Source organism: Sarcophilus harrisii, chromosome 2 (assembly GCF_902635505.1).
Source record: "Sarcophilus harrisii chromosome 2, mSarHar1.11, whole genome shotgun sequence".
NCBI classification, from domain to species: domain Eukaryota; kingdom Metazoa; phylum Chordata; class Mammalia; order Dasyuromorphia; family Dasyuridae; genus Sarcophilus; species Sarcophilus harrisii.
The window spans coordinates 370,837,694-370,852,270 of record NC_045427.1 but is presented as its reverse complement, the minus strand read 5'-3'; the positions used below and the strand labels follow the sequence as shown (position 1 = coordinate 370,852,270).

The 14,577-nt window shown below is 38.8% G+C and overlaps 1 protein-coding gene across 3 annotated transcripts in view; it reads right to left on the bottom strand.

The window, feature by feature from the left end:
- Window positions 1–936: 936 nt before the first annotated feature.
- The window catches only part of KDM3B (lysine demethylase 3B), a 59,911-nt gene continuing 46,270 nt past the window's right edge, over window positions 937–14,577 (bottom strand). For 2 of the 3 annotated variants that reach the window (XM_031953344.1, XM_031953342.1), the window contains exons 11-25: window positions 13,861–14,013; window positions 13,108–13,215; window positions 12,137–12,264; window positions 10,774–11,050; window positions 9,952–10,208; window positions 8,676–8,942; window positions 8,128–8,241; window positions 7,637–7,808; window positions 7,136–7,226; window positions 6,705–6,835; window positions 5,666–5,785; window positions 4,611–4,750; window positions 4,030–4,206; window positions 3,594–3,728; window positions 937–2,298 (exon numbers count right to left, since the gene is read on the bottom strand). In XM_031953344.1, coding sequence (XP_031809204.1) covers window positions 2,218–2,298; window positions 3,594–3,728; window positions 4,030–4,206; window positions 4,611–4,750; window positions 5,666–5,785; window positions 6,705–6,835; window positions 7,136–7,226; window positions 7,637–7,808; window positions 8,128–8,241; window positions 8,676–8,942; window positions 9,952–10,208; window positions 10,774–11,050; window positions 12,137–12,264; window positions 13,108–13,215; window positions 13,861–14,013 — 2,351 coding nt within the window. In that variant the 3' untranslated portion in view covers window positions 937–2,217. The remainder of the gene's footprint in view (window positions 2,299–3,593; window positions 3,729–4,029; window positions 4,207–4,610; window positions 4,751–5,665; window positions 5,786–6,704; window positions 6,836–7,135; window positions 7,227–7,636; window positions 7,809–8,127; window positions 8,242–8,675; window positions 8,943–9,951; window positions 10,209–10,773; window positions 11,051–12,136; window positions 12,265–13,107; window positions 13,216–13,860; window positions 14,014–14,577) is intronic. The other variant, XM_031953343.1, reaches the window with a different exon arrangement.

The following is a 14,577-nucleotide window of genomic DNA, read 5'->3' as shown; positions in this document are numbered from 1 at the left end:
CAAAATGTAGGCTATCTCTTTATGACTTCATTGAAGCAGCAAAATTCCACTTTTCATTATATTTTACATCTGCCCAATATTGGCACCATGTTTTCCTTTCTGATCCCATAGGTGTAACATTTTCAAAACTTTCCCCCTCCCCAGCTACTGAAAAAGATGGTTCGTTTCAAAAGGTTAGACCTATTATCCAAGTTTACCATCTATGTATTTCAAAACATTAAGTCTAAGTACTGTTCAATTTCTACAAATCAAAGTTTCACTGAGGCAATTCATTTTGAATGTCAAATGTTCAGAGGCATCCACAGAAATACCCCTTGATGACCTTTCTCACAAAGTAAAGTATTTCCTGCTTGTCAAGGACTTCAATTTTGAAGTTTTTTCACTTTCTCAAAATGAACCATTTTTAAACATGTAGGAAGACTACTTTTAAGATCAACTAGTTAAAAAGTATGACTCTTCCTTACGAGAATATGTGGAAACTTGGAAGCTTCACAGCCTACAGAAGTTCACAAAACATCATTTGTAAAAGGGAAAGCATTGTTTAAAACTTAAGACTATGGCCTGGGACCTGTGTGCCAGCTGAGATGGAAAAGATTTCATATTCATTCAAAAATAAAACTATACAAAACCGCTTCTCCACTTTCTACCCGTGGAAATTCTCACCACTTATCAATAAAATGCCAAAGAAACTAGAAAAATAACATCTGGCCACACACTGGCAAAAATGATAACTAAAAGTGGCAAAGCAACAGTGGGTTTTCTGGTGCGTACTGGACAGAGAACCAAAGGTGACCTATATATGTAATGGCATCCAAAATCTGGCCTGGGTATAGGGGGGGCAAGAAGTTAGTCCACGCCACAGAGATTTGTTATATTTTAATAAGAACATGGAAACCCCAATCAGCCCTTCACAAAATGAAAATACAGAAAATGAAATTAAAAGTATTCTACAGTAAATGACTTTTATTTTTTAAAAAATGAAGTAACTGTGAACATATAAACAAGCCTGCAGGGGGCACTACAGTACAGCTGAAAAGAAGGTAGATACACTTCCCAATGTACTTCTGGGACAATGAAATCCATCATTTTCAAATGCTGACATTGAAATCTGAATAAAACTCCATTGAGCTGTAAAGTTTTGTTGAAAATATTTCTGGACAAAAAACCTGATGTTGGAAATTAAATTTTCTTTCATATGTTTGGAAAGTATTCTGAGTCCCAAGGGAACGCTGGTAACAGATGGAATGATTCCTGGAGTCACCAGTGCAGGGACATACACACCACAGCTCACAGACATGACAAAAGTTCATTCTTGGTTTACTGTTCCCTCTCTGTAGAGACTGCTGGGATGGGAGGGGGAGAAAGGAAAGAAACCCTAAAAAGCCAATTCTTCTGAGCTCTCCTTTGGCTAATTTTGTGCTATTATGGACATTTAATTCCTAAAAACCATTTCTCTTCAAAGATTTTATTGAAAGGAAGACTAAATATGTAATGTGCCTTTCCTCATAATCCAGGAAAACAGTTGTGGTATTTCAAAAATTCTAAAAATATCTACTTTCATGAAATAGTTAACTGTTTCACTACAAACCTAGTTTTTCACTAAATACACAATTCTCCTATTCCTGGAGCCTCCTGGGAAAAGCAGTGGATTCTCCCTGGGTTCTGCAAGTCTACGGTGTACAAGGGAGGGAGTATGGGGATAGCTTCACCCCTCTTCCTCAGGCTGGGTCATACAAAAGGTCATATGCAGAGATATGCTGTCAGGCTTCTATGGGTCACACTTCGGCAAATGCCACCTACTGTACCTGCTATCAGATCCCCCCACCTCCAAACATATTCCCAACTAACTAGGCATGAGGAAAGAAAAGGGGGAAAAAAAGGAGGAAAAGTGCCCACATTCTTGGTTTTGACTCTCTAATCACAAGAATATGCAGGAAAACCCAGTGTTTAGGTGATCTGGATTCCCAAAAGGCCGCAGGATGGGGGATGTGGCACCCTCGGCTTGAAGTCTGGAATTGTGTGTGTAACAGTGCGACTTTCCCGTTTCGACCATCAATGTTTGAGGCAGCGTAGAAAACAGTGGCTGGAGAGTTTGTAATACTGACCACACTGGCTCCCAGTGAGGGGGTCCCTGCTCCAGCAGAGACCCTTGCCCGTTCCCTGTTAAGTATTGTAAGTGAAAGGCCTGCTTCACAAGTGTTTGGAAACTAGCCATAACTAAGATCTTGCCAGTTTGGATTCATGAGCCTTCAGTGTGCCAACAGCATCCTTCACTGCATGGTAAATGATATTCTTTACCTGGGAGATCAAAAGGACAGAGTCAGTCCTTGCTTATACTTGTGAAAACAAATGAGTGTTGTGCTCCAATTAATACCATCTTATTGTGCAAGACCTGGTGTTCCACATATCACAGAGATACCTCCCAAATTCCAGTTCTTCTCTGGTTCCTCAACATAAATATTATAGAAAATATAGAGCTAGGGGCAGCTGGTAGCGCAGTTGATAGAGCACCAACCTAGAAGTCAGGAGGACCTCAATTCAAATTTGGCCTCAGACACTTAAAACTTCCTAGCTGTGTGACCTGGGCAAGTCACTGAACCCCAACTGCTTCAGAAAAAAAAAAAAAAAAAAGAAAGAAAATATAGAACTAAATTCAAGGATGAGATCCCAGCATCAAAATGAATTGTCTTAACATGGAGGTGAAGATGACAATTTCCAAACGAATGAGACACCTCCACCCGATACAGTGAATTGAGAAGGTGACTGAGTCATTAATTAGGCAAGTAAAGCCAAGATTGACAGGCAAGGTAGCTATTTTACTTCCTTATTCTTCATTATTTGTGTATTACAAGTTAGATGCACTGGTAGATACCATGATTCTGATCTTTAAATCTTAGAGTTTAAGAAGGGTATTAAAGGATAAAAGAAATCCAGTTCAGTCAAGTCCAACTCTTTGTGACCCCATTTGGAGTTTTTTCTTTGGCAAAGATACTGAGGGGTTTGCCAATTCCTTCTCGAGCTCATTTTACAGATGAGTGAACTGAGGCAAATAGGATTAAGTGATTTGCCCAGGGTCACACAACTAGGAATTGTCTGAGGCTACATTTGAACTCAGTACCAGGTCTGGTGCTCCCAGTATGCTTCCTAGCTGCTTTTAAGAGAAATATGGCAGAGCAAACCAAACCAAAATCTGACCCAAAGTACCCAAGCTAGAACTCCAAAGGGAGAACCAGGAACTCTGTGCCTAAGAATTTATTTTCTGATGGATCTCTTGGTTGGGCCATATTTTAAGAGTCACCTGACTGATGGCACTGAGATAAGTAATCACTTGTTCTCTTCTACTTCATCTGGCAGATACTGATTGGTAAAAATGCGCCATTTGGTTGGTACAGCTAGATTTCAGATAGTTATTAATTATAACCAAAAAGAAATTAGGTTGAAAAAATAAATGTACTCTTTAAAAACTAAATCTTGGAGCAATATGATTTAGACAGGACTGGAACAACATCTCTAGAAAATCCAGTCTTTCATCAACATTCCTCTATGGTTTCTCTCAGAAAATGGGACATGTTTCTGTGAGGGCTCATAATCACCTGCAGTTTATCCTCATGATTTGTGTGGGTGTTAGACAGATGTCTGAACTCCTGGGTCAAGCGGAAACAGTGCTTTACATGTTCAGGAGATACAAAATCTTCTGCCACTTTTATGCAACTGTACAGATTATGAACCTGAGAAAGATATGTGTAAATTAACAAGCATTGGAAGATACAGTGAAAAATTCAGTGTTCTAACATTAGCCACTTTAACCTCTTACCTTACCATGCAAGACATATAGGAGTGATTCCCATATATTAGAATACAAACAACAGCTTGTGAAACTGGTTTCTAGAGAGAAATATAGCTGCGATCGAGTATCAGCTAAGTTAGACACTACAGAGTTTAAACTTTTAGATTTTTCAAGGGTAAAAGGACAGTTTGTTTTCAGCTACCTCAGATTCCATGTTTGCCTGCCTCAAAAACTATACCTACTTGGTGAGGGGCTCCTGCAGGTATAAAGACAGCATCTCCCAGAAACTGCACAATTGCCCAGCCTTGCACGCCATACTCCTCATAGAGACGTTTACGAAGAGTCTGGTCCAGATACCAGCTTTGGTCATGGATTGGATCATGATCTGGAGGATTTTCTTGACCTTGCTCTTCTCCAACCTAATACCAAACACCAAAGTAAAATGTGGATGAGCCATAGAATCACATCCTACAGAGCTACCTAACATCCTGCAGCAGGGTTTGAGACAAGCATGAGCTAAAAAGTACTTTAACTGCCACATCTTGAGGGCAGGGATTTAGACCAAATGGACATTTAATACAATGCAAAAAGAAACAACCTCTGTGTTGAGCATAAGCATTTTAAAGTGAGTAATGTTGTAGGGAGGGATAGGGGACAGAACTAGCAATAAAAATGTCAAGAAATTAGGTTCACAAAAACACTAATATCCTGAGAGGAAGGTTAATCCAGGCTATATCCCAAAGTCTTAGTTCATTCAGCCTTTTCTTCAGCATTCAGAATCACTTCTGTGCATGTGAAAAGGGACTGGCAGACATCTCCTCACCTTTCGGAGAAGTTCTCGGATCTTCTCAGCATCCTTAGCTGCATAGATATGCCATAACGCTCCAGGTTTCTCATTCCCTTCATGAATCCGCTGTTTTGTTACCTCATCAGCATCACCCTCATCAATAGTCTTTAGCACCTCTGTAAGGGCAAACAGAAATCGTAAACAGATCTCCACCAGCTGGACCCAAGTCAATTGTTTGCCACAGACTAAAAAAAAAAAATAAAGCCTATTACTCCATTGATTGCAAAACTACAAATTCGGTTTATTTTATTATTGTTATTATTTTTGCTGAGGCAATGGGGTTAAGTGACTTGCCCAGGGTCACACAGCTAGTGTTCAGTGTCTTGAGGCCAGATATGAACTTAGGACCTCCTGAATTCAGGGCTGGTGCTCTATCCACTACACCACCTAGCTGCCCCTAAATTCTGTTTATTTTTTAGAGAATAAATCAGAAGATAAAAGGATCAAATGCCATAGTGAACAACTTAAACCTTCCAAGATAGAACCTTTCCCTTTTCTTATGAAGGAAGGCAATTTCAGTCCCCCATTGGCAAAGTGTTTTGGTGTCTGCCAGACTGTAGTCATTTCTTATATCTTGAATCATATCCTAATATGACAGGTGGTAGGGTGGCAAAGGGAGGGGTATTTTTGATACACTGTTCAGGAACTTAAAATAAGGAAAAGGATTTGAAATATTTTCTACTGACACTTAGCTAATGATGATGATGATAATAGCTAACACATATATACTTTTACTATTACCACATTTACTATGCACACTGTGCAAAGCATTTTACAGTCATCTTACTTGGTCCTTTCCAACAATCCTGGGAGTTAAATGCTATTATTTTCCCCATTTTGCAGATGAAGAAATTGAGGCAGACAGCAGTTTAGTGACTTGTTCAACATGTCTGAGGCAGGATTGGAATTCAGGACTTCTGACTCCAGATCTAGTGCCCAATCTATACTGAGCCACCAATTAGCCACTGTGTACTACAACCTTGAAGCAATAGAGAATAATTTATCAAATAAATGTGCTTGGGGGATCTTACCTTCATCATGAGCTCCCTCCCCAATGGGGATTCCAACATACACCATCACATTAACTGCATCAGATACATCTAAGTGCAAGTTTGTTGTACCAACTCTTCTATCTTCTGCAGTGATTAAACCTAAAGGTAAAAAAAAAATTTGGATGAAAAGCCAATTCTAAATAATCCAGACAAACCCTTTGCCAGAAATATGAATCAAGATGGCTTTATATAGTCTGTTTCCAAACAAATTATTGATTTTAAAACTTTTCCAGTTCATTTTGAACAATTACTCTTAACCAGGTTAACACAGTAAACAGCACTAACATAGTAAGTGTTCCAAACCAAATCTTTGACTAAACAACGAGCTTTTATCCAAAAAAAAAAAAAAATCTACCTCACTTTTCCCACCTAAATCTAAAAAGATAGTAAGGTTGGGCTCAGCTCTATAAAAAACCTGGCATCTTCCCCCATAATGTCCTTTACTAGGACTTCCCAATATGCTGGATTATCTTTTGGATTCAAACTTCTTCATATATTTCTTTAACAACAGTACTCACATTTATATAGTGCTTTCGAATTTAAAAAACACTTTTCTTACAATAATGGATGTTTGTAAGTATGACTAATATAATTTTACAGATAAGAAAATACTGCAGCGTCTCTTTGTTTTGTGAGGCAATTGGGTGTACAGGGTTACACACAGCTAGGAAGTATTAAGTGTCTGAGGCCAGAGTTGAACTTAGGTCCTTCTGACTTCAAGGCCAGTGCTCTATCCACTGCACCATTTAGCCACCCCTGTTATTTTCTCTCAAATTTAAAATATATGAAATTTTAAAAGAGTACTTTCCATCTACTCAGGGGAACAAATATTGATACATAGGTCAGTATGGAAAAAACAAATGTCAATTTTCAGTTTACTTCCATAATAAAGAGTTGCTTGCTATACTGCTTTCTGGAAAGAAATGTTTCTTGGTTCCTCACTGTCCACAAATCATTCTTTAGCTGTTACAAGAGAGGAGGAGTCAGAGAGGGAATCCCTGGGTCTATCCCCTCATACCATAGGCATTGTACATCTTGGGACCCAAATCGGGTCGTACAAAATAGCTGGGTAGTCTAGAAGCCAAATTCAGCCTTCCATCTCGCTTCGTGTACTCTGGCAGAGGGAGGTTCTCCATCAGATCCTCAAACCTAAAGAAGGGCAAGAGAGAGGAGAGGACATACTGTGCTACAGAAGAAAAGCCCACTAAATTAGGGTCCCCCTGACTTTGATATTTCAAGGAACTATGATTTCATAGATGGGGACATTTGCTCAAACAAAACAGATGAGAAGTTTCCCTGTCTTAAAAGACAATTTTGAGGTGCTGTGATTGGAACAATTTACGCCCTAATAGCCAGTTTTCTGATGATGTTCAAACCTTGATCCCTTATAACTCTAATTCTCTTGTGACAGATCCCTAAAGATGTTGTAGCTTGATTTAGTTTGCTAACCTTGTAGGCATCATGTCTCGGAAATCTTCCCCTGGAGGCCAGTCTTTGAGTTTCAGTACCATTGGCTGCCCATCTTCTGACCTTAGCCGTTCTGTGAGAAATAAAGTAGTCCTTTACTAGGCTTGGTTCACTTAATGATGGAAAATTTCCTGATACTCAATCTCACAGAAGTCTAGCCTTTTATTTTCAGTTCTGTCTCCCATAATGGATTAGATATATAACTTTTCCCCTACTCACAGCTTCAGAGATTAATACACATCTGTCTAAAGGGGGCTCCAACAACAAACCTCTCTGGACCACAAATTGAGGACTAGGAATTTATTCCATTAGATGGACTTCTATTATGGCCAGTTCAAGGACAAGATTTTCCCACCATGCTACAGTGACCTCTGTGGCTGTTTCTACAGAAGCATGCTGTGCTGAAGAGTAATATTGAAAAGACAAGAGAACTGGCTTCCTTCCCAGGTTGCACTTAGTGGATATGACCTTAAAGCCACTTACTGCATATGATTTCGAAACCATCCCAGAAGTCACGCACTTTCACATCAGAAATGATAGCACAGTTCCTACAGTTTACTAAGTCCACATCCTGGTCTCCAAATTCTTGACTAAATGCTTCTGGCTTCCAAAGTTCAGATTTGAGCTTCTTATGCACCCCGGAAACAAGGACAGGCTGTGGAAAAAATACCTTGCTCAACAAGGTCATGAAAAATACTAAGAGCCCCCAGAGCTGAGGAGGAACAGGAAGATCCTCCAGCAACATTTCCTCCTCCTCCTCCTCCTCCTATTCTTTCTCCCAAGTTCTTTAGCATGACATCTTTTATGTGATCCCTGATTCTAATATCAGCTGAGGCTTATAAGGCATTGCCTCCACTCTATTATTATCACCTTCCCCCCCCCCCCCCCCCCCCCCCCCCCCCCCCCCCCCCCCCCCCCCCCACTACCTTCCAGGTTCAATCAGATAAATCACCTCTGTTGCTCTGGATACCTACTACTATGTAAAGAAAGTGGAAGGCCAAACACTGAAAAAAATCAACTTCTGGTGACATTTCATATTTCAAAAGGATAACTCCAGAAATCCTGCACCCTTTCTCTTCTTTATGGATCTGAAACATGTATACATAAATGACTGCTTTAACATATACTTGATAGAGCCAAGAAATATTTTCCTAGTAAAGTGTTACCACCTACCACCACCCCTTCCACACCTCATTATATCTATTGTTGCTTTCCTTTTCCAAAGACAATATCCAGATCAGATTACTAATTTCCCAAGAATTTCCATGGTATTTTCTAGAACTGAGAATGTCAGAACTTATAGTCATCAAAGGTTCTCCAAAAATAATACTATATACAAGCTGGTTGTTTTGTGACTAATTCTCTTTCCTTCCTCCTTTTCTCAATCTCACTAGTAGTTCCTTGAGACATGATAAAACAGACTAAATATTCTCTGGAATGGAAGTCAGACCCAAACTACAATCACCTGGCCACGTGTTTTCTGTGGGCTCAAGGCTTTAAACAAGGTCCTTAATGCACTGACCTGGCCTTGCTTCCAACACTCCCGAAAGATCTTCCAGTTGTTTTTGTTGCTGGGGTCATGGAGACATAGGAGCCTCCCATCACAGAGCCATGAGTGGGAGGTGTGTGGATCCAACACATTCAGCCCCATTACCATCTCCTTCACTTCTTTTTGGGTATCTGTCAAGTTACTGGCCCGTTTTGCAGCATCAGAAGTTTTTTTATTTTCTACCACTGAGGCAATGATGTGGTCGAGGAAGTTGGGAAGACTGGCCTTATTCTTCACGCCCTGAGAGAAGCCCAACAGCTATATTTAATTTCACAATCATCAGCAAAAAAAACCCAAAACAGTCAAAAGACTCATACTAACACAGAAAAACAGTCACTGACCTAGCTAGCCTTATTCTGTGTAGGTTCTTAAAACATCCCCTATCAAATAGGGGAGTATTAAGAAACACTGTATTTTCTCTACTCTTCCTACCCAAGAGCACAGTAACTCTATAAAAGATCTAAGAAATTATATTGTAATTAAGAGTATATAATGGTAATAAACCTATGTGTGTGGGTTGTAGACACTAGAAAAGCTTTTAAAAACGCCTGTATCTTGTGCCTAATTCTCCTTTAGAAAGAGGTTCCCTACCCAGCCAAAAGATTCCCAAATCAGACACAACTACCCCTAATTTACCTTTTTTGCCAGTACTACATAATTTTGCTACTGAGAATTGGACATACATTGCAATTTCTGCTCTATTCCTCTCTAGCAAAAACAATGAAATGATGTTTCACTATATTTCAGAGATTATTCAACAGAATCTGGCATTTTCACAAAGCTTCAACAGCACAAGAGGAGCCTGTCAGTATGGCATTCAATCTAGAGACCTATACAAAAAGGATGCCATTATACCTTTTGTGAAAGATCCTTTCATGGGATCTAAGGGTGACTGTGGTATCTGGATGCAAGTGAATAGGACTAAACTGTAGGAAATGAAGGATGTGAAGGATTCAAAGAATAAAAAAAATAGGGCTTGTATGAACTGATGCAGAGAGAAATAAAGCAGATCCAAAAGAACATGTCCAAATGAATATCATGATTTCGATGAAGACAACACTAAAAGACAACAGGATTAACTTGAATACAATAGCCAAGTTAATTCAAGATGCCTGATTAGAACATGCTTCCTTCTTTTCAGTTTAAGAAATGGTGAACTATAACACTATAATGTTAAAATATTGAAACAAATATAAATTAAAAAAAAAATAAACAGATTCAGTGGCTGAATGTATAAGAGGATACCCACTGTTGAAGATGCTGAGAAGACTGGAGGGAAAGGTATGCTGGTGTCCAAGGGGGCCTGGGGAAGCTTTCCGGGTCCAGAGTGTAGTAGGTCTCGAAGGCTGGAGCCTTCTGTTTTGTTGTTTGAGGCAGCAGGACCCAGTAGCAGACTATTAAAGAGCTTTGGAGTTAATGGAGAAACCTTTGCTGTAGAGTTGAAGGAATCCAGCCCAAAGGGGGAATGAGACTCCTTACTGAGTACTGATCTCAGGGATCCAGCTTCTGTTAAAAAAAAAAAAAAAAAAAAAAAAAATCATAAGGAGGAGCTTAGTAAAGCCAATGTAATGAAGGAAACAAAGAGAAATTGAATTTTGGAAACATTATAATAAACCATAAACACAATGGGAAAAGTAGAAAAGAATAAGGCTTTTCAATCTAAAACCTTCATCAGAGAGGGAGAGCATACTGTACATTTAAGTGTAATAAGAGTGAACACAGTAGGTGCTTTATCACTCTGCTCCCTTCCATCTCATTTCCTGTTTTTGCCATTTCCTTTCCCCCACCCCCAACTCTTTTCATCCAAATCTCTTTTTGCATTCATTGCTGGGTTACTTCGATTATTCATCTCTCATTTTACATTTTTTGCTGGGTCTCTGCCCTCCCTCAGACGATCCCTTGTGCTGTGACATCTTCCTGGGGAGTAATTAGACAAGACTACATCGTTTTGTATGACCAGGTATCTACACAATTCTTGCCCTCACCCAATGTTTCGGGATAAATTTGCCAAGTCATAGTGCCATGCCATTATCTTTCATCCTTAACTTTTGAATGAATCTGATTTACTTACCTTTTGTTTCTTCCTTTGCTTTCTGTGTTGCTAAATCTGCCAGCCAGTGCAAAGCAGAGGATGGTGGTGTTGTTTCGGGGCACAGTGGCCTGCTGGTTTTTGTCTCACTACTGCTACTTGATGCATCAGTTTTCAGTGCCTCCTCACCCCTGCTGTCCAGAGTGTCAGGTTTGAGTAATAGGTCAGACTCTGGTGTTGTCACCCCTGTTGTCCCTCCTCCACTGGAGAAGGGAGTTTCACTTCCAGAAGAGGAAGCACTGGGATTTATACTGGGAAGCTGAAACATATATAATCACCAATTGTATTTAAAGTACTTGTGAAAGGAAAATAGATGAACTCCAGAATAACAGAGAATACCTAAAAGTGGTGCTAGTGTACCCTAATTGTTTTAGGCTAATTTAAAAATGCATTTCACTTTTCATACTGTTTGTTCTAATACTTGAACCTTATTAAAAATAAAAATATTTCTGTGGACAACTTCATGCTTTACTTTCTTTTTACCTACCTACTCTTCCCTCTGCAATTTCAATTTCTATGCTTTTATTATTGGCTGTGTTCTTCATTCTGAAAGCATCTTAGAATAAAATTAATCAACTTCAGGATTTTTTTTTTACTTTGATTACATCAGGATTACTGGGAATAGAGTTTATAGTATGACAATACCAAACAAATGAATCAACCCCCATCACCAAGCTTGAAAATGATGATGCCGCAGATGTGATTGTGCTTGGCTTGTGCAGTGTGGCTGAACAGACTAATGAAAGTTAAATACACAAAGACTTGGACCCTGACAATGCAATCTAGACTCTAGGTCAAAGGTGTTTTAATACTGAAAGATTTTAAAATGAAGGAAGAGAAATTAGGAAGTCACTGGAAAATTTCTAAAGCATTCATTGGCTCCTAGCAGATGAGCCAGAACAACTTTTGGGTCCGTTTCCAGATAAATCTTTCATAACCTTAATAGTAGGTTGGGGACAAGAAGAATCAAGTTAGGTTGTCCCCAGACATGAGGAGCTTAACCTCAACAAACACCTATATTCCAAAATTGATTTAGAACATATAACTTCTTGTTTGTCTTGGATTTTTTTAGAGAACCAATGATATCATGGTGATGTTATGACTTGCTCACGAATTGGATTTAAGTAAGGCAGAGCTATAAAAAGTCATTAGCCTCACTCTGTCTTTCTAAGTCATCAAAGTTCAGTGACAGGACAAAAGTTGAGACAATGGCAATGGTCCAGGATGCAGGAGATGACCTTGGCGTCTTTGGTGCCTGAACAAGTTTTAAGGACTCCATGGTGTGTACTTCAGCTGACACAGTTTACAGTTAATCTATAAGTAAGTAGGTTCCTGACTTGCTTACCTGTGAAATCCCATTAGTGACAGCAGGCCTCAATACAGATTTATTCTGACGACTAATGCAAGGACAATTGGCTTTAATTCCCCACTTGCCCCGGGCTGCATGTACCATATCTCCAATATTGTAAAGAGCTGGAAATAAAAGTGAAATGTGATTTGCCTAAAAAACATTTGAGAGATAGGCCAAGGAGAGGAACTTTTGGGAATTCTCTATATGGTAGAGATCTTTAGACATAGGATAGATTTGTCAACTTGGAAAATTTAGAAAATTAATTATCAACTCAATAAGAAAATTACTATCCCTACATTTGAAAGTATTCTTTCACTATAAATATTTTTGAATACACTGAGATTGTCATCTAAATGCCAAACAGTTCTTAAGTAAAAGGAAATGCAGGGAATAGATCTCTGGATTCACTTTTATTTATAGCATGTATATTTCAAAACATAAGCTTAAACATAGAGACTTAATAGAGGAAACTCAAAAAAATTTAACTTCTATCAAGACCCAGTCACAAGTATCTATTAATACTACTTGGATGGGACCTTCATATGTCACAATCAAAGCATTAAGTTTTCAGTTACATTTTCCCTAAACAAACAAGGATAGATTTTCAAATTTTAAAGAATCAAAACAAGGTATAACCTATATCAGACTGATTGATGTCTTGGGAGGGGAGCGAGTAGGGAGGCAGAAACATCTGAAACTCAAAATCTTATAAGAATGTATGTTGAAAACTACCTTTACATATAAATGAGAAAAAAAAAAAGTTATATTAAGTGCAAAAGGAAAAATAAAGCCTCAGGATAGAAGGCTTAAGACCAGTGTCATTATTAACATTATTACTGTTCATTTTTTTTAAAGTATAATTTTCAGACTGCAAATGCTGCAAACGTCAAAATGTCACTAATCTGAAATATCCAGCTGAGCCACCCCCCTTCTCCATAACACAGAGTGTGCAGTCTAAGATTTACCTGTGCCAGGGATGATTTGTGTAGGCATGAGATTTTCTGGTTCATGTGACTGCCCCTTTGCACATTTCAACCAAGAGAAAACCTCTTCATCACCAATCTCTTCGGTCTCTGAAATGGGAAGAGTCTTGATTTAGGTTTTTTTCTGGATATATTTCCTATCTTAGATTAATGATATCCCTAATTCCTCCTCTTTCTAAGTCAATAGTTACCCCCTTCAGATTCTCAGAGTTTCTCTAAAAAGAATGTCTGCGACACCAGGCAACACTGAAGAAACCAGGGAAGCAGGTGTGAAGATGTTCTTGGCATGTGGCCTGGGCAACCAAGAATGAAAAGTACAGGAAGAACACATTTTCTTGGTTTGATAATGATTTCCCCAATAGAGGAAAAGTGGTAAGAATTGTTCTGGAAAGAATACTAGCTGAGGAGTAAGTGAATACAAGTTCCATTCACCCCCTCTACTGCACACCACCCCATGACCCCAAACAAGTCACATCATCTTCACTCTCTGCTAGGGTTTCCTCATCTATAAAATGAGAAGATTAGCATGAATGACATTTAAGGTCCCTTCAAAATCTGGTTCATGATCCTGTGATATGAGTAGACTGCTGAGTTTAGCCAATTATTGAGGCACATGATAATCTTCTTGTTTCCTCATTCATTGGCCCTGAAACCTCAACTCATTTTATCCCTAAAAGATTCCAGCAGAACTTTCCTGTGTTCTTTTTCAAACAAGGTAGGGGAAAAATCACTTACCACTACGTGGACGACTCTTTCTAAGTCGGTAACAGTCCAGACAGACTCCAAATCCACATTTGCGACAAACCCAATGGATGTTGAAGAGAGTTGTTTCACATACATCACACATTTCCCTGACACCACGTACAGCTCGTTTCCATGCCACTTTTTCTGGAGAAGATCAACAGGAAGGTAATTTTATGGTTGCTGACCCAATAAATAGCAGCAACTCTTTGGCTCTATCTATCTAAACTTTTCAGGGTAAAAATCTTCCAATTCATAAAAATTAGTGTCCAAGGAGACACAAAAGGTACACGAAGTCTTAAAACATGCTTATAAGTAGATTGTATGTAAAAAAAATCTGTACCAGATGTATCAAATGCTCATGATCATGCCAATATAAAAGAATAAAGGGATATGAAGGTACTGTAGCTTTTGAGGAATGAAAATCAAGAAGCCTTCCTTCAATCAGGCAAGGAGAGGTCTTGATGTTGTTCCAAAGCAAACTTTACCTTACTCTGAAAATAAAATGTGGCACCTTGTATACAGGATCACATAATGAATTCCTGATTCCTATTCAGACTGTAAGAATAACAAGTTAAATGCTATGCCTTGGTACCTAGGAGCACTTTAGATAGGGAAAAACAACAGAGCATCATCTTCTTGTTCAAATAAAACAAAATGTGGAGAGTAAAATTAGTTCATTCGCATCGAAAATGAGGGAATGGAATGTAC